The 27,469-nt window shown below is 30.5% G+C and overlaps 1 protein-coding gene and 1 pseudogene across 2 annotated transcripts in view; both read left to right on the top strand.

The window, feature by feature from the left end:
- The window catches only part of LOC143205655 (eukaryotic translation elongation factor 2-like), a 55,444-nt pseudogene that overhangs the window by 15,504 nt on the left and 12,471 nt on the right, over window positions 1-27,469 (top strand). The window lies entirely within an intron of this gene.
- Window positions 296-27,469, top strand: LOC143205699 (putative fatty acyl-CoA reductase CG5065). Its single transcript, XM_076418795.1, has 2 exons — window positions 296-467; window positions 26,807-27,469. Exons 1-2 carry the CDS (start codon window positions 317-319, stop codon window positions 26,827-26,829), a joined length of 174 nt encoding a protein of 57 aa, XP_076274910.1. The 5' UTR covers window positions 296-316; the 3' UTR covers window positions 26,830-27,469.

The following is a 27,469-nucleotide window of genomic DNA, read 5'->3' as shown; positions in this document are numbered from 1 at the left end:
TAAATTTATGTTTTTGATTGTTTATAATACGAAAAAGAAAATCTGTGACTGCGATCAGCCACGTCGGTAACCAAGCTGGGTAAGACCGGATTTCTTCTGAAATCATATCTAGGGCCGTGGGGAACAGATAAACACTATTTAGTAAAAAAGAGACGTTCAGTGTTGTACATACTATGTACATACATATGTAAAATATTTTCTTGTCAACCCAATATAAACCCAAAAATATCTGAAAAATATCTAAAACATTATTTGAAAATGTCTATATTATGTTGTAGAGCGAGAGAATTACAAGAAGATAAATCAAATTGTAGATATGTTAAGTTACTATGCTACAAAGGAGTGGAAGTTTGAGAACAGCAACGTGAAAACGCTATGGAAAGAAATGAGAAAGAGCGACCGGGAACTATTTGATTTTGATATTTGTGCTTTGAATTGGGACATGTACTTTTACACTTGTATCCGAGGTAAATCTTACCTAGACTGAAGTTCATTAATGATTGATGCTAGATGAATGATTATAAATATCGATTATATGACAGAAGAACTGAACAAATCCAAATTAGAAGTTATTGTTGTTATTTCATTTCAACTCATATATATTTTTACATACTAATTACACCCAATTTTTCAATTATTTTGATATATATTAAAATATTATTTGTTATATCAATTTATTTATGAATCATCATCTAAGTTAAAAAAAATTCGACAATTTGTATTATGATGTGATGGGAAATGATACAATCATACTAGACCCAATAGTGATTCCTAACTAGTGCTCAAATATTTCAATATTTTAACGACAGATGACGCTGACTTCAAATTTTCCTATAATGTTTCGTCAGTATTACGTTCCGAATAAAAAAATATTTAATACTATAATATTTCTATTTCCTTATAAGAACAATATATATAAATCTAGTAATACTTGTTAAAAAGCTCGTAACACCTAATAACATTTCTAACCTTACTAGCTAAAGAATTTCAGCATTCCTTCTATTGAGTGTTTTCATTTGTCTTCATCAGATTGCCTATTTTTATCCAAGCACAGTCTGTGATGGGCCACATGAGAACAAAAGTGGTCTGGGGATTAAAATACGGCCTAATATCGGTAATATTCACTATATCACAGGAATTGAGATGGAGGAATTCTTTCTTCAGGTCTTGAAGTCTGAATAAAAACTGAAAATATGTCATTTCCCATTTGGTGGCCTTTATGAACTTGTTTTTCAACTGCAAACAGTCGCCTTTGAAATAGAATACCGGGGCATACCTTTCGCCGTTTCTCGCCGTTTTCACAGAAAAGTACCAAATTATCTACATTAATTTGCAGGAATCCACAGGAATCTTCATGTATGTCATTACATATATTATTAATCAAAACGAACATGATCCTGGTGCAGAATTTCAGAAAATTATACGTCTGCAGAAAGTCTTCCATGAATATTTTTCTATCTTTGCCTTCTACGAATAAAAGCTTCCCAGATGAACCGTCACAATGTTTAAAATTGATCTCATTAAATAAAGAAGCTTCGTATTCGCTAAGGGGATAACAATTTACTCGAAGGCTCTGATAAACTTCTGGTGAAAATTTGTTCATCGTGGAGAAAATTCTCTCATTTATAATTCGAACGGAGACATATAACAATAACAAAAATTCATCACCAGCCACTTGATTTTACATCAAATTAGTATTGTTGTTATAAAGATGATTTTATTCATTTCTATATTCTATTTACAAATTTTATTGCGAATATTTTAGGAGCTTGAGTTTATATTTTGAATGACCCATTGGACACTATTCCACAAGGAATAAGAAAATTCTATAAGTTAATGATTATTTATTATTTAATATTATGTGTATGTTGGTGTGTTACATTATATAGTGCTTTGTTAATTTTAAAATATTTCGTTATAAACATATGTTAATTTTTGCCTTTGTTTTAATAGTTTTTATACATATAACTCAGCCCAAATATTTAACCATTCTTAATTATAACCTTTTTTTTCTAATAATAATCCTTATTGTATATGATATTTCTCTTTTTTTTATCACTATTTACCTTCTATGCCATGTTATATTACTATAAACAAAGTACCAGTATATAAAGAAAAAATAAACGTACAAATCAACAAAAATAAGCCATTGTTGTTATATCATCAATGTTTTTGATATACCGATTATTTTGATTTTGTTTTCAAATTATATATTTGTAAGTAATTTGTAATCAGTTATATTCCTCGTTCAAACGAGTAGATGATAGTGGCGATGACGAATCTGTAGTTAATTTTAGATATGACTTACCAACAGCTGTTATCAAATGAGTCATCTACTTGAGGTTTTATAAATTGCAAGAATTCACAACTTGTTCAAAACCACCTCTAACTATCTCACTTAATGATAAATAAAATGCCATAGTTGATATTTCAACTCTGTAACTGAAAAAAAACCGAATAATTGAATCTAACCTGAAATCTAAACATAACCTCAGAGAAACATTAGGCTATATGGACATTCATCCGAGCAGGTTTTATGGACCACTATAATTTGTTCAAAAATAATAAGCAGTAATTAACATAGTACGTTTATTGATGAAAAAACAAATTTCACATAACAGAACAAAAAATTTTAATTTCTTATAAGAAAAATATTAGTGAACTTAATACTAATTTAACAGCCTATAAAACCTATAATAAGATTTGGAATGTTACTGACTAAAAATTTTTCTTTTATTTAACATTTCCATTCATTTGACTGCCTACACTCATCCAAGTGTAATCTGCAACGGGCCATTTGGGAACGAAGCTTTCTTGATGATCAAAATATTGGCTAACATCCACAATATTCACTAAATCACAAGAACTTAGTTGAACATCTTCTTTCTCTAGGCCCTGAAGCCTAAACAAAAACCGCAAATAAGTTAACTCCCATTTGGTGACCTTCACGAACTTGTCTTTCAGCTGCCAGCAGGTTCCTTCGAAACAGAACATCGGTGAATATTTTTCGCCATTTCTTACCTCAGAGGGTACAAATTTGTTTTCGTCAATTTGTAGAAATCCGCAGGAATCCTCGTTTATATCATTGTGCATGTTATTACTTAAAGCGAACATAATTCTACCGCAGAATTTGAGAAAATCGTACATGTGCAGAAAGTCCTCCAACAACATCTTCGTATCTCTGCTTTCTATGAATAAAAGTTTTCCAAATTGACCATCGCAATGTTGCAAATTAATCTCATTAAATAAACACGCTTCCCATTTATTCAGAGGATCATAGCTTACTTGAAAACACTGGTGGACTTCTGGTGAAAACTTCGTAAAATTATTACACAACCTATGTTTTATAATTCTAATGGAGACATATTTTAAATCACCGACAATGATGTAAGGCAAATGCTGCAGGTCTATTGTGTGCCATCCAAATTTTACAACTGGAGAACATGATGCTTCTTGCAATTCTGGTAACGTTTCGGTCTTACTCACTGCGTCTAGGACAACATGTCGACTTAATTCGTTATCCATATTTTGTCGGTTCGCTGAGTTAATTGATGCCAATTTAATTACTTAAACTTTTTTATTCGACATTTCACTTTTTACTTATATTATTTCAATTAACACTCTTCTTATATACTTAAAAAGTACATTACTCTTATAATCTCTACTTATATACTACCTTCTGTCACTGTCACCTTTGTCATTTCAATTGCGAATAATATATATCAAGTAATCTATGGAGAATGTTTTATGATACCATGGCAACTGTCAAATTGTTATAAGATTGTTGTTTTTAAATTAGTATTAGTTCTATATGCAATTTGTATGCTCTATTAACTTTAATATAAACAAATATATTATTACAGGCATATTAAGTATATGATTTTTTAGGTATAAGAGTTTATATTTTAAATTGTGTCGTTTTATATAGGACCTTTTTAATTTAAAAACATTTGAAGAAATTTGCGAGTGTTGCCTAAGTTTGCAATTGTGACATTACAAATAACTGAATGAACTAACCTAACTTCTATTTAATCTAGGGATATATTCTGAAAAATATGTTATTCTTTTTATAGTATAAATTAATCGTTGAATTTTAAATTGATCTAATTTAATATGTTTATGAGAGCAATAATTCGTTGAGATATACATTTATTTAGAGACATTGGTAATATTCTGCAGAAAATTTGTGCATGATTGAGAAAATCCTCTCACTTGTACCTAATTCGAAATGAAACGTGCTTCAGATCACTGATAGTGATGTAAAGGCTGCGGATATTCAATGGTGTGCCATTCGAATTTTAGAAATGAAGGTTTCTGAAGGAATGAAGAAGGCTGATGTTTCTTTCAATTCTGGCAATATCATTGTTGCCTACTGATTTAGCCATACCGGCTTTGTTATTTAAACTATTATTTATTAACCATTTGAATTTTTATAGCTTATGATGCATTTGATTTATTTAGGGATAAAAATATACTTTTAATTCATTTCAAATTTAAAACTAAAATATATTATTTCAAGAACAAGATGTACTGAATTGGTTCCACCAAGGGAGTTCCACCAACGACTCTGCCATAGGGCTGCCGAAAAAATATTCATATTTTTCTATGTTCATGGTTTCATATCTTTGGTGATATCATGTTCATATATGATATCATCTAAATTAAGGATTTCAAGCAATCTAAGGAGCTTAGATAGGTTTTCCGAAGCGAACAAGTGATAAACCGTGAAGGGAACTTAAGTTCGGTTTTCGATGTGGTCCAACTGTGGTATACTCAGTATACCACAGTGTGACATATCTATAAAAAATTTCTATGTTATCGACATAGCAAAATCGCTGAATAATTTAAGATATAGCTGAAAGAACTACTGACAGTATATTAAAAAATTTAGTTAGAGTTTGGGACACGAGATATTGTCTTGTCTCTTGATACACTACGGTACAACGTAAAACTTTGTTTGCTCTTATAGGAACATCTGGACTGAAGTTATGGTCAAGTAATTAACAGTAAAAATGAGCGGAAAGGAGAATACTGGCTGAATGAATACAAACTTACCTTCTGGACAAATACTATTACCTTCTGGAGTTTATTCAAGCGTCGATGATACTTGCTTAGAACAGCCTGGTTGTGGGCCTGGAATGATGGAAATAGGCACTACAAATGTAGTAAGACGCTTTTGAAATTAATGGTAACAATTATGAACAGAAATGTGACTGACTCCTTCTATTTACCTTCTACATAATTTTGATTTTGATCCACTTCCATTTGTACATGTTCTGGGCTCGTGGTATTATTTTCATCATCACTAAATTGTTCATAAGTACTTAAAGGAAGGTTTAAATGTACCAAAAAATGTCTCACGTGGTAACTATAATAAATCTGCTTCATGTTTAATCAACCAGTTTAGGATTTTTAAAGTTTTCTACTCATTTCGTAAGGATCGCTATCTGTGCATCCGAGCACACAACACTTCCTAGAACGGGAATGCATTTCAACTACGGACTTGCACCTAGTAATAAAATAAAATAATAATTTAATCCATAAACGTTATAAAAAGCTAACCACTCTGTCCTCTACATAAGGCACATTGAAAATGGTGAGCAAAATAAACAAACCATAGAACGAAATGGACGAATCAGATTCCGTCACGGTTCTTAGCATAGCGAATAAAACAAGGAATGTGTTAAAGGTAGCGACTTCTACATGTTGGACGGAAACTTCCTGCCCTACCCGTATTTAACATAATAGTCTGGAGAGCATAATTGGCAACGCCTCCGACCGTTTTAATTTGGTAATATTAGAAGTTTTCAGAACAGTCTCCGTTAGTTGGTTGATCGAAACACATTGCCTTGTCTTACCTGTTGGACCAATAAACTAGTATTGTGGTCGAATAAAAGTCTTTTATTTAAAAAAATACGACCTTTTTATCTTAATTAATTACTGACGTCAGAAGTGAGATTCTTCTCCTGTCAAGTGTGTGTGGTGGTAAAATACAACGAATATTTCAAAGACTATAACATTTGTTCCGAGGTTGTAATAGTAAGTTAAATAAGAATTACTCTTTTAACATAAATGGTGACAGTGATAAAAATAGCCTATGGACCATCCCCGTCAAAAATGTAAAATCAGACTGTGTAGGAACTTTGCTTGTCGTCTAATCAGAACAGAAGCTATAAATAACTGAATTAGCGTAAAATGTTGTATGGCGTGGTAAACTTCCTCATCTGATGCTTCTAGTGCACAAGCTGTGCCGTCAATCATGATGTCAAAATTTGTTTGTCAAAAATCTAAACTACAAATTAGTGGTAAGTGATAAAATTATAATAGTTAAGGCAAGTTGATCTATCAAATTCCGGTACATTGTTACTATTTGAATCTCAAGCTATATATAATAGTAGAGGGTAAGAATGTAATAGACCTTATTCTTGGTTTAGCTTTAAATAATCTCCCAGTTAACTTGCCTAAAATGCAATCACTCTCTGATATGGTGTCAATGTCCTGTAAGAAATACTTTTATCTCTTGTTAAATAAAATACAAATATTCAACAAACAATTACAAAAACAATCGTTTATCAACTACGTCAGCAAGATACTCTTCGAAAGACTCTAAGGAACTATATGATTTCCGGTCAAGGCGTCGCCCTTTGTATCCAAAAAGAGTACATCTCAGCGTTCCCATTGTTCGGACCCGTTACCACGTCCGCCTCGATTAGCGAATGAGTCATTAGGTGATCTCTATGTAATTGGCCAACAATGCCGGTCTATATTTTCTAACGGTATATCTCTTAGTGGTTATGGAAAATTTCACTTGATTCATTTACCACAACGACCTATTTTGATGCACTGTATTCAGTATCATTGAATAGGGCTATGTATTTTTAATCTGAAGCGGCAATAGAAATAAAAAATTGTGGGTATATACGAATAGTTAATTTAAATCAAGAAAGAAAAGAATTTTAAACAAGTTCAAAACACCGTCCCGCCTTCTTCCTGTTCTGTAATAATTGTAAAGTCATCCCTTTGTACTCAATCATTGCAAAAAGCCCCATGCTGAAATTATTTTTCGGTTAAAAATTTTAAAACAAATAATACTAATTGTTCTACTCTAGAACAAAAGAAATCTCCATAAATTCCCTATTCCTACTCAATTGTGCGATAACAAGACATAGCATTTCATTATAATGATGACTGTGGTGCAGAAACATCCTACAAACAACAAATTTCCGAGAAATCGACAGACCTAAAACTTATGATGCAGATCTTTTCAAGTCGATGAACAAAGAGGGCATTCAATGTCGGCACCTGAAAACTTACAGCAGTTTTACGGGCGGCCCATTTGATGTTTTTATATATTAGCTATACATGATAAAGTTTTGCTCCAGGAATTAGATGTCGTCATAAACTGTAATGCGATCAGTAAAACCAATTTTAAAATATATAAATCTACAGATGGATTAGAAATAAGGTATGACCTATTTATATTCTGAAAACTATGATAGGTCTGAAGTATATTAATATAGACGACTACTGTTAACATAGAAAGCGAAAAATACAAAAAATGTTTTAAAAACGTCAAAATGTTCCTTTATTTCGTTTTCCTAAGATGTATTCGCAGCAGCTGTTGTATATGTGACGCGTATTGGGAAAATTCCATGAAGAGTAAAAAATATGTTGATATGCTTGAGATATTGATTATGAGGCTCCTTCGATCAATTAACAAGGGTTATACTCAAGTTCTGATCACAACGGATGCAATTTTGAAAATGCTTTTGGCGTTATCTCGTAATAAACAAACAACTACAGACGCACTACTACACAGACATGACTACAGATAGACAATTTTCTACAAAATTCTAAAAGGAATACAATATACCACGAAGAGATATAGCAGCACAATTTACATCTGTAACTTTTCGCAATTTCCTGGAACATGAATTGTGAAATTACGTCTCATCGCTACTGGAATGCCTCAAAATACATTATCTGTTGGAACTTTTGATTCGCACAGTTTTTAGTTTACTGCAGATCTACTTAAAAATTAAGAAGGAAAGATAATTGAATTAAAATATCTAAGGGGTGTTGTGTTGCTTTGTTTTAATTTGGATTTAAATGGATTGTTAGTTGGTCTGTTTCGATTTTCAACATTACACAACAGTATGAAATGCATACTATATATATACATATATATATATATATATATATATATATATATATATATATATATATATATATATATATATCTATATATACATATATATATAATAACAATATAGTTTAAATGTTTAATATTTGTGAATTAGTTTATCTATTCAAAATAACAATAAGTTATTTTGAATAGATTTTTATTGTAAAATTTCGAATTATATTATTTTTATTACTCCAGTTATTTCAAATAAGGTAAGAATATATATGGGATTGACAGTTTAATAACTACAAGAAAAGTTCATTTTAAATCAATAGCATAAAATACACCAGATGGTTGAACTTTTATATACTATTTTTAATTTTAATATTCAAACAATATTATGAGCTTTCTTCTGATATTACAGAAATTTATTTTATGTTTCTAAACATTACGAATTCTTAACATTTATTTTTGATATAGGTGAATTTTATAGCAGATGAAATTTGTGCCATGATGGTCTAAAAACCAGACATCCGTAATATATCTGTCATAGCTCACGTAGATAACGGAAAATCATCTTTAACAGACTCCTTAATATCAAAAACTGGTATTATTGCTGGTGCCAAAGTTAGAGAAAAACATTTTACAGACACCAGTATAAATGAACAAGACAGATTTATTACCGTTATATCATATAATCATATATCAATATATAATTACCATATAATCATATGATAATTATATATAATCATATTCATAGCAACGTCGCTCGTGATGGCCCCCGGTTTTTGGTACCCTTCATATCGGAAGCTAATTTGTTGTCACTTGCATTGGTAACTTTAGTGGTTGTTATTATCGTTGGAGTACCCCACATAGGTATGCCCCTTTTGCAAGCCCTCTTTACATTTTTAAATATAACTATACATTTGTATTACATATCGATGTACTTTCCAGTTGCTCTTTGTGTTCTGAATCGCATCTTAAATTAATGACTTTATGTCTAATACGATCTGATAATAGAATATATATTTTCATTGTGTAAAACAATCGAACACTTGTTACCTCCTACTGTTCAACCACTTTGATAAAATTACTTTGAGCGGAAAGACAAAAAATAATTTGAATACATTTAGTGTTTAATATTTTACTATGCATTTTATAGCTTATCACTTTTGGCGCATAACACCAATATAAAATGAATTTCTGGAGAATTTATCTTCCTTAAAAATATAACACACATTTATCTAATGCTGTCTTCTAATTGATCCAATATTCAATTGGAATTAAATTGAGTTATATGGTGGCATTTTCTATGGAGGAATGTTGTTTTGTATATAGATTTCTTATTATTTTGATTATTTTTAGTCATTTAATTTTTAATCCTAAGCAAGCAGAACTTGGTACTCAACAAGGCTTCTACTTATTGGCATATCAAAACACCAAATGATGAGATAACCGAAGTAATAAAATAAAAAAATCAATGAATATGTTAACAATAAAAAAATAAAATACGGAATAAGTTTAACAAAGAATAAACTATTTATCTCTTAAAATATTTGTCAACTGCATAAGTAAATCATATATAGTTAATAAACACAAATTAAGCACATTTTTATAACATGAAACAATGAATTTTCAATAAATCGCATAAACACTTCATATCGCACACTTATAATAAAATTTTTAAATAGAACATAATTTATTTGGTTTGGATATTATAGCTTTTGGACTTTTCCAATTTTTCATTATTACATCACTTATTGCGTCAGGTGTTTTGTCTTTGTTTGTGATGAAACCACTGGTGCTTGTGGTACGTTTGTCTAAAATGAAAACAATCAAAGCAAGTCAAATTTTGAAGAGAAACTCAAAACTTCATATTACATTTTCACGATCCTGACAACTATTCAATTTGGATTTATTGGGTACGGCAGTGTCTGTAAGTTGTCCTATTCTCTGTCTTTCAGAATTCCGAAAATTCCGTCTTTTTAAAGCAGACCCTGTGTCTAAACTTCTCAATACTTGATGTTCGAGACCAATATTGCTCTGCATTATAAGTTGGGCCCTCACACTAAAAATACAAAAAAATTATAATATTTATAGATTATTAGGATTTTCTAAAATCATAAATTACATTATCTCAACTATCATCAACTGGTACAAGTTTAATAGGTTCTAGAGGTGTTTTCACCTTCACTGCCTTCTTTTATTAGCTGCAATTCTATACACTTTTTATCCGGGCAGATACTATGGTGTAACTAGCATAAAAAAACTTGTATTGGTTTTCTTTAATAAATAATATACCTTACATTTAATTCTTCTGGTGGTACACGGTGACATGTATTGTAATCACAAGGGACTAGTACAATATTCCCGCTGTTAGCAGCTTTGCACTTCTTCAAATATATGTACATAATGTAATTCTTCAAATGTAATTCCATCCTTGATACTCTCTGTATGATGTGTGATGTGAGTTATTGTATGGACAAATAACTTTTTCATTGGGACTGTAAAATATCGGTTAAGTATTATCTTTAAATTCTTTGGTCATACATTACTCTCTTAATATCTCCATTGTTTAAATTTCTGTATTATATGTTTTTAAGATATTTTAAAAAATACACTAATATAAATTGTTAATAGTTAAATTATAAACTTTTATACGTGAATAAATGCACTTAAACTTCAAAATATTTCAAGGTAGCAAATATTGTTTATCAAATTCTTTTGTCAAAATATTTTATGTTTTCATATTGGTTACATATAAGGAAGATCAAAGAATAAACTAGAGATAACGAAACAAAATCGATTGTAACCTCCGATATATCGATAGTTACGTCAACAGATATTTTTAAAAAAATTTTAAAAGTATTACATAAATATTATTAAACCTTCTAACTATTTTTAATAAACTATTAAATTTGGTACTTAATTTTAAAAGATTAGGTTCACTTCACTACTTAATATAAAAGATTTATTAATAAATTCGATACTTTAATGTACATTTTACAATATTTAAATAATATCAATCTTTTTTTGGGCCGTGCGCTGTGTGTATGTTAAATCGCAATTTAAAATACTGACTTTATTTCTAACACGATCTAAAAAAAAACATTTCTAAAATGTAAAATATAATCGAACAACACTTACAACAATAACATTTGCAGCATTTTTAAGAAAGTTTGGAAGAAATTTGAGTTATATCATAAGCGATTCACACATAAATAAACGCATTTAAAGTTTAAAATATTTCAAAGGAGCAATTCTTTTTTCAAATTTTTTAGCAATTTGTGGTAGATCACAGCGTAAACTAGAGATAGCGAATGAAAATCGATGTTTTCGATTGATAAATCCATATTTATATTTTTGATATTTCCTTCAATAATATTTTGAAAACGGATATTTCATTTTAAAAATTAGATGCACCTTGCTACTTAATTTTAAAAATTTATTAATATTACCATATTTTAATATACTTTTTACACTATTTACAAAACATCAGCCTATATATCAATATTTTTATTTTTTATTAAATCAACATCAAATGTCTACAAATTTTTTGTGAAAGATCGAAGTATTTTCTAGTAGCAGTAGCTGTTAAAAATATCTATATTTCATTCATCCTTTATATCCATATACTTTTTTAAAAGTTGACCTTGAAAGTGAAAGGAACACATAAAATTAAACAAATTAACTCGGCGGGAATGTGACACTAGAAGTTGGAAATATCATTCAACTTCTTCCATTCAAGATCAAAATGATATTAGGTCGACTGCACGTTGTCGATATGTTCCCGTGCCGCACCACCGAATGGTTCCAGAACAGTCTCCTTTAGTTCGTTGATCGAAACGCATTGCCTTGTCTTACCTGTCGGACCAATAAGGTAGTATTTTTGTCGAATAAAGGCCTCTTACTTAAACAAATAAGGTTAGAATATAATGAATATTTTAAAGACTAGAACATCTGTGCTGAGGTTATAAGAGTGAGTTAAATAAGAATTTCTGTATTAAAATAAGTGGTGACAGTGACAAAATAGCCGATGGATTATCCCCTTCAAAAATGGTAAAATCAGACTGTGTAGAAACTTTGCTTGTCGTCTTATCAGAACAGAAGCTACAAATAACTGAACTGAATTAGCGTAAAAACGCTGTATGGCGTGGTAAAATTCCTTATCTGATGCTGCTAGTGCACAAGCTAGAATGGTTTGGATATGCAATTAATCTAAACTAAAAATTAGGGGTAAGTGATAACATTATAATTGTTAAGGCAAGTCAATCTGTCAAAGTTCGGTACATACCATACAGTACATACTTACTATTTGAATGTTAGCTATATATATATAATAGTACAGGAAAAATATGTAACAGACCTTATTCTTGGGTTTACTAACAAATAATTTCCGAGTTAACTTGCCTATAATGCAACAACTCCCTGAATTGGCGTCAATGTCCTGTATGAAATACTTTTATTTCTTGGTAAATAAAATACAAATATTCAACAAACATTATAATGGTCACTATCTTGATAATATACTGGGTATTGCAATGGTGATTACAATAACAAACGTATTGTATCGTAACATCAACTACGTCAGCAAAATATTCTTCGAGAGACTCTAAGAAACTATATGATTTCTGGTCAAGGCGTCGGCCTTAGTATCCAAAAAGTGTACATCTCAGCATTCCCATCGCTCGGTCCTGATACCACGTCTGCCTCGATTAGCGAATGAGTCATCAGGTGCCCTCTATGTAATTGGTTAAAAATACCGATCTATATTTTCTTATAGCCCATCTCTTAGTGATTATGGAAAATTTCACTTGATTCATTTACCACAACGACCTACTTTGAGGCACTGTATTAAGTAACATTGAATACGTACTATATCTTTTTAATCTGAAGCGGCAATAGAAATAAAAAAATCTGGGAATATACGAATAGTTAATTTAAATCAAGAAATAAGTCATCCGTTTGTACTCAATCATTGCCAAAAGGCCCATGCTGAAATTAGTTGTTGGTTAAAAAATTTTAAACCAAATAATACTAATTGTTCTACTATACGACAAAAGAAATCTCCATAAAATCCCTATTCCTACTCTGTTTTGTGATAACAAGACATAGCATTTCATTATGACTGTGGTGCAGAAACATCTACTAGAGGATACAAACACCACTTAAAATCTGTCATTCGAGGGCAAAATGACGGCAAATCGACTGCTACGTTGTCGATATTTTAAATTATTATTTACATATAGGGAAAAGAGTGTAGGATTTACAGATTTGCGGCTAGCTGCATATTGAAATATTGCAGTTTATCTTAAGTCTACAATACGTTAACCTAATTCACAAACATACTAAATACATTTTTTTGTTAATTAGATTTTGCAAATACTAAAATATTTTACGAATCACTTATGATTCGGAACGGGACGGAATTAATACACCACTTATGGCCTTGGAACAAAAGAGAAACTTTATTTTGATCCCTGGTAATTTATACCCACTCGATTCAAGTCACAGCGCCCTCTACTAACTTTTCTTCCTCCTTTCTATACTGGCTCTTGTATCGAGACAAGTCATATATTAAACACTCCCCTTCAATTTAAATGTACTATATAACTTAACCTAACTAAGATTGTAAATAAAGATTACAAAAGTACATTTAAATGGCCAGAACAAAACTATTACATTGTACATACAAATTTGTTCAAACTTAAAGAACTATTTTATTTATACATCGCGAGAATTTTGACTTTAATTAATAATTTAATCAAATAAATCTACACAATTATGTGACAAACAAACGTAACGGTCAGTTTTCTACTTAAAAACAATTCTCTCTTTGAACAATCATATAAATAGTCGCTACAACACTGTCAATTTAATATCGATTTTATAGTTTGTTCTTGGGATGCCAAATATACACATGTATTTCTCTTCATTGAATTTCTTCCATGCCTCTGGGATGCTTTTATCAAATAGTATGAATCCATTAAAACTTCCTAGTTGATTACCGTACCAGTCTTCATAACTTGCTCCTTCAAGTCCACTTCCGCCTTAGATTAGTCCAGGGCCTTCTGGTATCACTGAGGTATCATGACTAATTCATCACTACTATCTCCATTTTCTGCTTCTAATATTGTACTCAATTTGGTTTTCTCCAGTTTTCTAACTCTATCACCTTTATTTATTACTTTCAACTCAATGATTCACTAACATTATTCTGCTTTATGAGCTTTCTTCTGATCTTTATCTCTATACTCCAAATCAATTATTAATGGGTGTTCACTTTTGTTTTTTCTTTTCTTTTAACATTCTTCACAGTTCCCTTTGTTTTATTCTTATTTTCATCTAGACCAGATTCATCAGAATCAAATCCTAATATGTTTGTTATTTCCATTACTATCAGATTCATTATCACTCCATTTCCAGCTCGAAATCAGAATCTTTTTAATATAACCCTGAACTGTCTAAGTGCTGTTCGTCTTTATCATATCTTAAATATTTTTGCTTAGGGCTTTCTTCTATGTCTTCGGATAAAGCTTCAGCTGTTGGTGTCTTTTCTGTTGAAATAAGCAGACAATAGGCGACACATATCTCATGGTCGTCTAATTTCCTTTCTCTTGCAAAATTATCTGTATCGGTTTACTCACAGATTCTTGTTTGGAATTTTATCTGCTCATCTTATATATATTCTCTAGTCTCTCTATATATTTTCAAATTGGTCTGTTTAGATGCGATTTTGTAACTAACGAAACTTATATAAAACTGCCTTTTAATCTTCTTTATAGTACCCTTTAAATTATAACTAAATTATTTTCCACTTTTGCTGGTATTAATATTAATATCAATTTGTGTAATAATCTCCGCTTTTTCCATTCCAATAAACTGTTTAACTTCATAAAGACAGTCCATTAAATCCACTATATGCTCTTCATGTCATTTTGTATTCCAACCTTTAGGTGAATTTCTCATCTATACAATGCTCGATTTAATCGATGGTATCTTGTTTAGTTCGTATACAGAACTAAATTTAATTAATTAATAATGTCCTATTTAATCTTTCCGCTTTTCCATTACTTTGTGATGAATGGGCTATTGCTATATTCTAAATGAATTCCTTTTTTCCTCCAAAATAGCTTTACTCCATGCTGTTTTTCTAATTCATTAATGTATTGTTTGAAATTATCTTCAGCTTCGTTTTCTGTCTTAAGGATTTTTACTGGTAAAATGGGACAAATCATCTAGTATTTTCTATCCTTTATAAATATCTTCCTCCATCTTCAGATATTGGGTTTACTAGTCTATAAATATCTGAATAAATTAACTCTTCGATTACACTTGTGCTTGCCTCTTTAAAGTAGAAAGGGCTCCTGGTTGCTTTAGCTTCTACTCTCATAGAACAAGATTTATCCTTCTTCTTAAGTCCCAATCGTATTGATATTTATATCAAAGTTCTAATATTTTGTAATTAAACTCTGCTAAGTAACTTTGTTCTCTATCCTTAAAAATTAAAAATTCTTCATTGGGTTCAATAGATTTCATTCTACCTGTAATTCTGTTCGACCCCTTGTTCCTAGTTTTCAATAATTCTCTGATCCTTGCAACACACATGGTTGATTTTCTAAACTCTTCTTCATTACTAATTGCTACATTGATTACAATGTTTCTTTGTCCTACCGATAATTATGTTGGACCCCATGTTACTCGTTTTCACACTAGTTTCCCTGATCGTTGTAAATCATACACGTGGTTAGTTTTCTAAACTGTTGATTACTTCATTACTAATTACTACATTGATTGCAATGTTTTCTTCTATCCTACTGATAATTCTGTTGGATCCCATGTTACTAGTTTACTAGTGCTTCATTGATCCTTGAATATTATACACGTTATTGATTTTCCAAACTCTTGGTTACTCCATAAATATTTACTACATTGATTACAATCTTTCCTTCTATCCTACTGGTAATTCTGTCAATTCTCATGTTACTAGTTTACTAGTGCTTCACTGATCCTTGTATATTATACATGTGATTGATTTTCTAAAATCTTAATTACTCCATAACTATTTACTACATTGATTACAATCTTTCCTCCTATCCTACTGATAATTCTGTTAGATCTCATGTTACTAGTTTACTAGTGCTTCACTGATCCTTGTATATTATACATATGATTGATTTACTAAACTCTTAATTACTGCATTACTATTTACTACATTGATTACAATGTTTTCTTCCTTCTTACTGATAACTCAAGATCACATGTTTCTAGTTTTCTGGTGTTCCTTCTGATGGTCATTGATCTTTGAGTGCTCTAGTGCCCCGAAATTAATTTCCGTCTGTTGCATACAACCATCTTGTTACTTCCACTTTCCTTCGTGTATATATAATTATATATACACTATACCGAACTAAAAACTTTACCTAATTTACATTCCCCTGCACCCTCCGTCGTGACCCTACTACTTCTCATTTACACCGAGAACTCTGGGCCCATAACCTTTTACGAATCACTTATGATTCGGGACGGGACGGAATTAATACACCACTTATGGCCTTGGAACAAAAGAGAAACTTTATTTTGATCCCTGGTAATTTATACCCACTCGATACAAGTCACAGCGCCCTCTACTAACTTTTCTTCCTCCTTTCTATACTGGCTCTTGTATCGAGGCAAGTCATATATTTAACAAAATATCGCAATATAATATAGTTTTAAGCAATATAAATATAGTTTTGCATAGTACTAGTATTTGTATTAAAATTTTCAGTCTCGTTTTCTTCATTTTTCCGATTTCTAACATTTAAACTTTTAGGGCGCTTCGATTTCATTTGGATAATTTATCATATTTCACAGTAAAAAAAATAGAACATAAATGAATAAATGGGACTAAAATATATTAAGGCAAATAATCTAAATTTGCCTACAATATAACGATTTTAAAAATAGTTTATTAAAATTTTTCTTTGTATTTCGAGATTTTGATTGTTTCTGATCTGTGGTCGGCGGCTAATTGAAATATTACTCCAAAAATATAAGGTCTAAAAGGATTAGTTTTCCAACCAATTGACAATGATCCTATTTCAATTGTTTAGTATTTTATTTCCGTGTTTGTTTATATTCGAGAAGCTACCCGGTCGTTCCGTTTTACCATTATCCCTCAAGTCGGAAAGAATTAAACAAGTTACATAATTTTAAGCATCTGTTGTTAATATGAATCGTTTATCAAAGTTAGGATACATTAAAATACTATCAGATGTTATAATTTTTTTAAATTTTTAAAAATATGTTCTTATTTTTTTAATATGGAATTAAGAGGTTTTACAATTTCATCGAAATTTTAAACAAATTTAGAATATCAAAAAGACCTACATATTTTTTTAAAATTCACTTTCATTTCATGATATACTAAATCTACAATGGATTTCATTTTCTTAGTTAGTCAAGTATTTTCGGCACTACCCCAGTTGGAGAATTCCATGGCGATATTCTAATATTCTCTAATCAAATAACTTTTAAATTTGATTTTTAATTTCTTGTTTTAGGTTATAACAGCACCCATAGGTTTAGTAATTGTGGGATACTCAAAATTTGTTTTTATGTGATATTTTATTTTACAACTGAAAGTCAAAGGATCACCCTTATCCCAAACAATGCCAAAACATATATACGTACATATTTAATTTTATTTTGTAAATCAAAATTTAAATATTTTGTTAAAAAATTGTTTCACGTAATTTGCTTCTTTGCATCTTTTGAATTGGATGAATATTTGGATGAGGATTGTCTTTGATTAAAAAAATAGTTGATAGCTTTCCCCGCTTATAAGCTATAAGAATTCAAAACCTGAAAAATATTCACTAGAAAATATAAATCCTAAATACCATCGAAAGGAGATTTTTTGAAAACATATTAAGAGATTTATGCTGTGAGAGTGTGTAACATAGGTTACATTTATTCCAAGTATATTAAATTTTTCTATTTCATTTTTACCATAAAAAAAGAATAATTCAAAATAAAGAAATTATTATTTATATTAACACAAATTATTTTAATAGCGACTGATTACTTTTATAAAAGGTTGTAATGCCGTCTGGGGATATTCGTTTACCATAAAGCTTTGGGGGTAAAAATTTAATCTAGCTCTATTGCAATTTCGTCGTTTTTATCAATATTTTCTTCGTTAAAAGAAGCGTTGGGAGAAATTTTAATTTTAAAAGTTTAATAACAATTTCCGGAATTATATCTAATTGTATTGTACGTTCTACATTTAGAATATTTAAGTTTCAAGCATCAAACATGTTAATTACACTAACTGCATTATCAAAATATAAAGTATAGCCAGATTGAGTTGGATTTATTAAATAATATTTCATATTATTTTACTAATTTAATGTATTATTCACTTTTATTTAATAATAGAATTTGATAAAACTTATAATTCACCTATTGTCTAAGATTTGCAGACGTTTCTTCGTCAGAACAATGATTTAGTCAAAACAATCAATATATCAGATCTGACAAAAGGCTTGCCGGTGATAACGCCAAGTTGTCGTTATTGTGGAATATTTGTAATTTTTCCTATATATGTAGGGTACGACACCTGATCCATCTATCTGACGGAGCCGTATCTATGTTTCAAGAATACGGTCTGAATGGTTCCTTGTTTGTGGAATAGCCGCCACCGAAAGAATACGTTAGAATGGCATACAATAATGATTAGTTTTTAATTTATTTATACACTGATGCACTTATACACACCAAAGAAGTTCCTGTGGGTTGGTTCGCTTCGCTCTTCTGATTTCCTGCGTCTTGTCCAATAGCTGTATAGCTTCCACGTTACTGTGATTATGCAACCGTATTTCAAGGCGAAATCTTGGATCACTTCTTGTATCCATTTGATTTCGAGGTCATTGATAATTATTCGCAAAACTGTTTGATGTTTGGCGTATTATCAATATATGGCATTTGTCAACCCCATATGTGCATACCAATTATTGATCCAAATTAGCTTTATGATTGACTGATAAACCAATCTCTTTGATTTTAGATCAAGTGGAGGGTATATTCCAATTAACCAATGCAATTGCTTGACTTTGAGTCTAATCTGCTCTGCTTTTTGTCTAACATGAGCTTTTTAGTTTAACCTACTATCGAGACGTATTTCGACGTATTTAGCTGAATCTGCTTGAATCAGGCATCTGTCAAGTGATTTAATTATGTTTTTGTCATTTTACTTCAATTCAAAATTATGGACGGATTTAGAGCGATTAAGCAATATTTTTCAGTCTCTAGTCCATTTCTAGATTTTTTTACCGCTACTTGTACGTTATATACCGCCTTAGACAACTTAGACAATTTTTAATATGAAAACTGTGTCGTCGGCAAATGTTCCAAGTATTGTTTCTTCTGTTGTAGGGATACGTGGATCTTCAGCTGAAATAGGGTTGAGTGTAGAGATTGCTCGTTCATCTAAAACTCTAAATTTTTTCAAAATGTTATTATTCGAGGAGTCAACAGTAATTGGGCGGAAGCAATCTGTTCATTTTGTATATTAATCCCAAACGCCATACCCGGTCAAAAGCTTGTGAGACGTCCAGTAATATTGCAGGGCAGTATTTCTTTTCTTCGAATGCCTTTTTAATCACCGCTGTTACTCTATGCGCTTGGTCCATTTTTGAGAGGTGATTTCAAACTGCAAATTGGAAATCTTGTATTTCCATAAATTACTTAATGCGTCTTAACAGCAGTTTCTCATATAATAATGATATCGTAGGTAACAGCGAAATACGCTGGTAAGATCTAACTTGGTCTACTGGTTTATCAGGTTTTTTAAGCAATGTCAACATGATTGTTACTTTTCGTGGAAGCTCTTTTATTAACCAGCCTTTTTAGGATTGATGTTAATATAAATTTCTATGGAAACTTCCATAGGAAAAATCTGATTTACAGCAACATCGGCCTTATGAACAGGATTTGTATCTAGTGTAGATTCTATAACTCTCGGTTGGTATACGTTATAGGTTCTTGCATTATAAGACTAAACGGGTCTCTGCTAGTAAAAGTGTTAGTAGGATTGGGTTTGTTTGTTTTTTTCAGATTTGTCGCACCTAGTACTAACAATACTGGAGTGTGATCAAATGATACTTCGCAAAATCTCTCGATTTGTATTTGATTTGAAGAGATGCCTTTCGAAATGTAAAAGTCCAGTAGGTCTGATAATTTTTACTGCCCCAATAAGTGGGTTTACACCCAGAGTAATAATTACATGTAGTAATATTTATTGCTGCGAATAGTTCAATGGGTTTTCCAGGTATTATTAATCGTGAACAACAGGCTGTAACATTTTTTAAATTATTTAATTACCATATTGTTACTAGTAGTTTCCGTCTAACCTACGATTTGTCTTTATAATAACTTAAATCTAGGTATATAACTCTGGTGAAATAATGTTTATACGTGTCACTGCTGAATTTTTTAATATATGCACTTCACTACACAACGCTACACAAGATCAGGTGATTTGATTTTTTTGAGTCTGTGTCGTGTTCTTGTGATATCCAATAGTTGCAATATTTCAATATTCGGATGAGAATGGAATCTTTCCTCACGCTCCCTTGCAATTCTCTTAATTTCTTGACTGACTTGACTTATTTGATTTATGTTACTCTTTGCAGAACATCCCCATCATAATTGAACTCCATATGTCCATATAGGTTTTAGTATTTGCTTATATAATAGCAATTTATTATATACTGTTAACTGTGATTTTCTTCCAATTAGCCAGTAGATTTTCCTATTTTTCAATTCCAGTTCGTTTCTTTTCTTCTTTATATGTTACTTCCAGCGAAGTTTTGCATCGATATTCATTCAAAGATGTTTAGCATTGTTGCTATATTAAATGATACTGTTATTTAATCTTATTGGTGCTTGTACGGTTTGTTTATATTATGAACTGCACATGTACAGATTTACTTTCATTAATTCTTATTTTCCAAGCTTGTGTCCAATTATTGAAACTGTCACTTACCTTTCGTAATTTTCGTGAGGCTTCTTCAGTATTATCTCCGACAGCTATAATTGCAGTATCATCAGCAAATGTAGCCTTCGTAATATTTTCCATTTGAGGTATATCACAAGTGTAGAGCAGATAAAGCATTGATCCCAGTACACTTCCTTGTGGTACACCTCCTTTAGCTTCTTTTATTATAGAGTAAGCTTCTTCTAGTTTGACTCTGAACATTCTGGTTGTAATGTATGATTTTAATAGTTAGGTGTGTTGTTTTGGTAGTATTTTCTGTAGTTTAAGCACAAGGCCTTCATGCCAAACCTTATCGAAGGCTTGTGTTACATCTAAAAATATAGCTAAGCATCTAAATGCTGTATTGATCTAGTTGGTGAGTTTTATAATTCCCTTTCTTATTAGTTTTTGCAGTAGTTCTCCTGTTATTAAATAGTAGCCTGGTGATTTCCTGGGGTTAATGTCAGTTTTAATAACTTTGTTTAACTCTTTCGACGTCACTAATTCAATCATCGAATTTTCAGCTTCTATATCCGGCAAAATATGTTCAATATTAGTTTCGTTTGGTTTGAAAGTATTTTCTAGATATTCAGCAGATGCTTCTGCTTTTTGGTGATTGTCACGTGCCTAATTTCCACATAGGTCTCTTATAGACGAACTGTGTAGACATGAACGCTTTAAATATTTTGGTGCTTTCCAGATTGAGTAATCAGTTTCTTTATCATGTGTCAAATTTCTCAGATAGTCATTAATGGTTTTGTTTTCAATTTCCTGTATTTCCCTTTTCACTCTTTGGGTTATATTGTTTAAATTATTTTTATTTTCAGGTGTTCTGTTTTGTTGCCATTTTTTTCGTAATTTACGTTTTCCAAGCAGCTTGTTGAATATCAACTACGAATTTTTCTGCTTCAAAATTTAATTTTTCAGTTGTCTTGAGGGGTACATTTAGTTAAATTCGTTTGTTCAATTCTTCAGCAAATCGTTCCCAGTCTGTTCTCTTGATTGTTAACGTTGGGTTTCTTTCTTGTCTTATTATATTTTCGCTCAACGTCAGAATCACTGGCGTATGATCTGAACTTATCTCAAAATTTTCTTCGATCTTTTTATAGTTGGATGTTATGTTTCTTACTATGAAGAAATCTAACAGGTCTGGGGTTTTCTCTTGATCAGTCGGCTAATAAGTTGGTTTTCCAGTTGACATGTAACTACATCTTAGTTCAGCAGCTGCTTTATGCCGTTCATTGCCTTTAGTTGTTGTCATTCTGGATCCACATCTAATATTTTTTGCATTGGAATCAACTCCAATTATAAATTTTTCTCCCAGGTTGCTTAGGACATTCAAATAATTTTCCTTTTTTTGATTGTATCTTGGAGGACAATAAATTGCGGCTATTGCACTCTTGTATCTGCTCGATTTAATAGTTAGTGCTATTACCTAATTTTCTTCTTTACTGAGCCGGGGTTCTTGATGGAGGTAAATGTTCTTTTTTGTTATTATTATACTTCCTTCTCTTGCGGTGTTAGCTGGATGTATGGTATGATAAAATGCATATCCTCTAAATTTTATAAAGGACTCTTTTGTTAAATGGGTTTCTGATATTAGGCAAATATCTATTTTTTGCATATCTAGGAATACTTTTAGGGTAGCGTATATAAAGCGTAAAAATATTCGATCATTTTTTCTTGTTTGTCCAGCTTTCCTATTAGTTTAAGTAGCAATTCGTTGGTGGTTGCTTCATCTTCCTTTGTGTCTCTTTGCTTATTTTGACTGATACTTTGGGCATAAGTCATTTCACCATGAACGTTATTATATTTTTTCGGTTGTTTCTTTTCACTTATTGGTTCTTGAGGTTTAACTTGAGCTATTCTATTTCTCCTCCCTTGTATTGTTTTAGCAACTACACATCCTCTATAACTCGCCGGATGCGCTTCATTGCAGTTTGCACATTTCGGCTTAACTTCTTTGGGTCACACTCTGTGGTGATATGTTTACATGAATATTTTACACATCTGGGTTCTGTTCTGCAGAATTACTGTATGTGTCCATGCAATTGGCATCATTTACATTGCGGTATTAAGTTTGATTTTTTTAGAGGTTTTATTTTTATTTCAACCCCAAAAATACTTTTATACCTGTTCTAAAATACCAAAAATGTTTTTTGTGTCCGTATCTTATCAAAGGCTAACATAAATAGACGTAATGGCTTCTTGTGGACTAAAAATTCTCCTTTGTTAATTTTGGTTTTTCCTTTTTTTTTAACTATTTGTCGCATTTAAACATTTAAGTCCATTTCGGTGTAGTTCTGCATTAATTTTTCATTTTTTGCTGTTGATGGAGGCGCTTTTGTCATAGTTTTGATGCCTCTGTTTTTTTGTCGTCATAAGAGTGCCATTACAGTTTCAGCAACTGTAAACAATCTGTTATTTTTGTGAATATTGTACGACATTCGGCGTCGAGTTTTATTTGTCCATTGTTTAGTACCGTTGCTTTGAATATTATATATTTGGACCTCATCGTAAAGCAAGTCAAAGTCGGTAATATTACTTACGATACTTGGGGGTAACCTGGGCATTCTAATTTTTTTATTTTGTTCATTATTTTGTTTTACTTTTATTTGCTGTGATCCTGGGGAATTATTTGCTTTTATTTTTTTACTTTTAACCGTTATTCAGCCTATTTCTGTCTGCAATTCTTCTTCATCTGTTTCGTATGTAACAATTGGACTACTTTTGTTGGCTTGGTGGTTTGTCCTTGCCTTCAGAGCTTTGTTTATTTAGTTGTAGCTTTAGGGCATTTATTTGTTTTTGAATATTAGTTAATGCAATTTCGAGAATCTCTGTCTTTTTGTACAAATTGTACAATTAAAAAGAAGTGGCAATCCCCTCTAGTTCCTTTACACTTTCCTTCAAATATAAGAAAAAACATAACTGACCCTAAATGAAACGGTCTAAAATATCGCACTACTAGATCGAAAGTTATGGATTTTTAAATACATTAGGATTGATAATCAATTTATCATAAAGATATAAGTTGCTTTTAATATATCTTAATATTAAACTTGAAAATCCGTTGTAGATCCTTCAGGTCTCTCCTAAAACGTTCTCTGAATAACAACAATCTAAATTCCGAAATTTAAATAAAATTAATAATTAACGATATTTAAGTTCAAAATAGCTATTCATTTCAAAAATATACGAAATATCTAATACCTGCATAACTAGACCTTCAAAACTCTTTTGATTTATTTGTAATATAAATATTGTAAGATCAATATCGTATTAAAATGGTACTGATAAAATACTTTGATTATGGCCAAAAGCATACCCTTAATCTAGTATTATTTTATCAACCACCTTATAATACACTAATATTAATGATTTACTGAATTCCTTATTTGGGATTTTTATTAATTAGACCTCATAAATGAAATTGACATTACTGTGATAATTGAAATTACAATTACTAACATGTTTAAATGTACTAGGTAAGCTAATACATATTTATCTCAAAATATCTACGTTTCACTTATGAAATTAGGAAAAATACAAAACAACAATATTACAATAAACATAATTTATTTAAATATAAAGGACAATAGGAGAATGTTATTTTATTTATGTTGCAGCCACTTCATCGATTTTCTATGGGCTATTCCTTAAGGATCTCAGTTATATGGACACACTAAGATTGTGGTAACATTGGCCAATAACTGCAAATTTATCATCTTTTTTCTAATTGGGGTAGATGTCCATATACCTTTTGGGTTATATAACACTACACATCCTGTATCTCTCAACTCATTTGCCCATGGTTCTACACTTAAGGCGTCATTTTCATTTCTATTAGCTGCAGATTTAAAATCATAAGCTGCTTTTATGTTTTGTAAATAATTATGAGTTACTAAATCTATTCTTCTTACATTAGTAATATCCACATCGTCTCTTAGATCATGCTTTATAATATTAAATAGTATTTTAGCTGCTCATTTGGTTACAATTTATTCTCTATTTGTTTTCGAGAGCTGCAGGAGTTTAAGGTATTTTCATGTCCAAAATATGTTTTGGTGAATTCCACTTCATATTCTTCACCTTTGTTCTAATTTAATACTAGCTAGGCAATGTGTATTTATCTTGTTTCTTCCTTGAACTTCCTTGGACACTGAAATATTATGCTAGCACAATATAAAGAAATATAGCTTCTTCTCTCTTGACACGAGGTTGGGGTTTGCTCCATATGATTTTCGCATATTTGAAATTCTTTAAAGGTATTAAATTTCAATAACTCCTCAACGTTTAAGTTATGAGTTGACTGTTGATTCATTAGAAGATTCGCTTTCATGGTAGTGTGCTCGCATAACTTACATGTGTAAAGTATTTTTGTTACTTTGGTATCTTCATTAATAGCAGGATGCTTTGTTTTGGATCCACGCTATTTCAATATTTGCTTGCTGCTATATTAATTTTCACAAGTAAAATATTTAAAAATGAATACACCCTTCAGATTTAATGCAGATAATTTTTCTAAAACATAAAATTATCTTAAGATTCGGCAGGAGAGTATCTTGATATGAACATTCAAATTAGTGCAGGTATATAACTTCGTACAGTTTTCAAAATAGAAAAGCTTCTTTTGTTCCATATTTTGTCCTTCCATAGCAATTAGATTTGTTTTGATTAAATACTTAATTCTACTATTATAATATAAAACAAAGCATTATATATAGAAAAAAGTTAATAAATAATATAAACTAAATATTTCAATCAAAAACTAAATAAACTATATTTCAATACAATCGTATATTAAACTATCTAAAATTATAAAAAAAAGACTTATTAAGTAATAATTTGGTTACCAAAATTTTGCGTTTGCACTCGAAGAAGCGCACCTTTCCCCACTAAGAACACAAAGCGAAATTCACGTAACAACCTTGGCGTGACCTTTAAATAAAAAACAATTTTTTTCTGAACTAAATTTATTCAATTAAATTCATTTAAATATACATATAAATATAATCTATAACAATAAATATAAATTTATAATGTAAATTTATCTACATTTATCTAAATTTATCTAAAAATATAAATATAATATAAAAAATATATATCTATATATATATATATATATAATATATATATATATATATATATATATATATATATATATATATAATATATATATATATATATATATATATATATATATATATAATATATATATATATATATATATATATAATCATAAGCAAAAAACTTTGGTGCATAGCAAATTAAAATTATCTCTTCCATCTTTCCGTCAGTACTTTTAATATTTTATCCGAAAGATCATTATGGAATGTACAATTGAAGGAGTTTTAATTTACTCTTTTTTAACATTTGACAAAAATTTTGTTATATTATCGACATGGCAAAATCGCTGAATAATTTAAGATATAGCTCAAAGACCTACTGACTACTTGTTGTATATTAAAACAATTTTGTTAGAGTTTCGGACTCGATATATTGTCTTGTCTCTATAAAATCAGTCTCAATTTGTGGGTCTACTGATTTATTCATAATTGTATGTAAATAAAAATCACACTTCATTTCTTTTTTAAAAAGTTTCACTAAATAACCTGAGATATACACTACGGTACAACGTAAAACTTTGTTTGCTCTTATAGGAACATCTGGACTGAAGTTATAGTCAAGTAACTAACAGTAAGAATGAGCAGAAAGGGGGATATTGGCTGAATGAATACAAACTGTACCATTACTTTCTGGAGTTTGTTCAAGTGTCGATGATACTTGTTTCGAACACCCTGGTTGTAGGCCTGGAATGATGGAAATAGGCACTACAAATATAGTAAGACAATTTTGAAATTAATGGTAATAATTATGAACAGAAATGTGACTGACTCCTTCAATATACCTTTTATATAATTTTGATTTTGATCCACTTCTATTTGTACATGTTCTGGGCTCGTGGTATTATTTTCACCATCACTAAATTGTTCATAAGTACTTAAAGGAAGGTTTAAATGTATCGCAAAAATGTCACGCGTAGTAACGATAATAAAACTGCTTCATGTTTAACCAACCAGTTTAGGATTTTTAAAGTTTTCTACTCATTTCTTAAGGATCGCTTTTTTAACGGAAAACGATGATGCATTTTCTAACTGTGCATCCGGGCACACAACACTTTCTAGAACGGGAATGCATTTCAGCTACGAACTTTCACCTAGTAATAAAATAAAATAATAATTTAATATATAAACGTTATAAAAAGCTGACCACACTATTCTCTACATTAGCATGGCGAATAAAACAAGAAATATGTTAAAGGT

The sequence above is a fragment of the Rhynchophorus ferrugineus genome, unplaced genomic scaffold (genome assembly GCF_030347505.1).
Source record: "Rhynchophorus ferrugineus isolate W39M unplaced genomic scaffold, kcgeb_rfMv2 rfM14, whole genome shotgun sequence".
NCBI lineage: Eukaryota > Metazoa > Arthropoda > Insecta > Coleoptera > Curculionidae > Rhynchophorus > Rhynchophorus ferrugineus.
Note: the sequence above shows the minus strand (reverse complement) of the source record. Positions and strands in the feature narration are given on the sequence as shown.

What these genes read in the sequence shown, in the direction of transcription:
- LOC143205699 (XM_076418795.1), top strand. Translation starts at nt 317, where the DNA reads ATGTTAAGTTACTATGCTACAAAGGAGTGGAAGTTTGAGAACAGCAAC. An exon ending in CTTTTACACTTGTATCCGAG is followed by an intron (nt 468 to 26,806) that starts GTAAATCTTACC and finishes TTGCTCTTATAG; the next exon opens with GAACATCTGGACTGAAGTTA.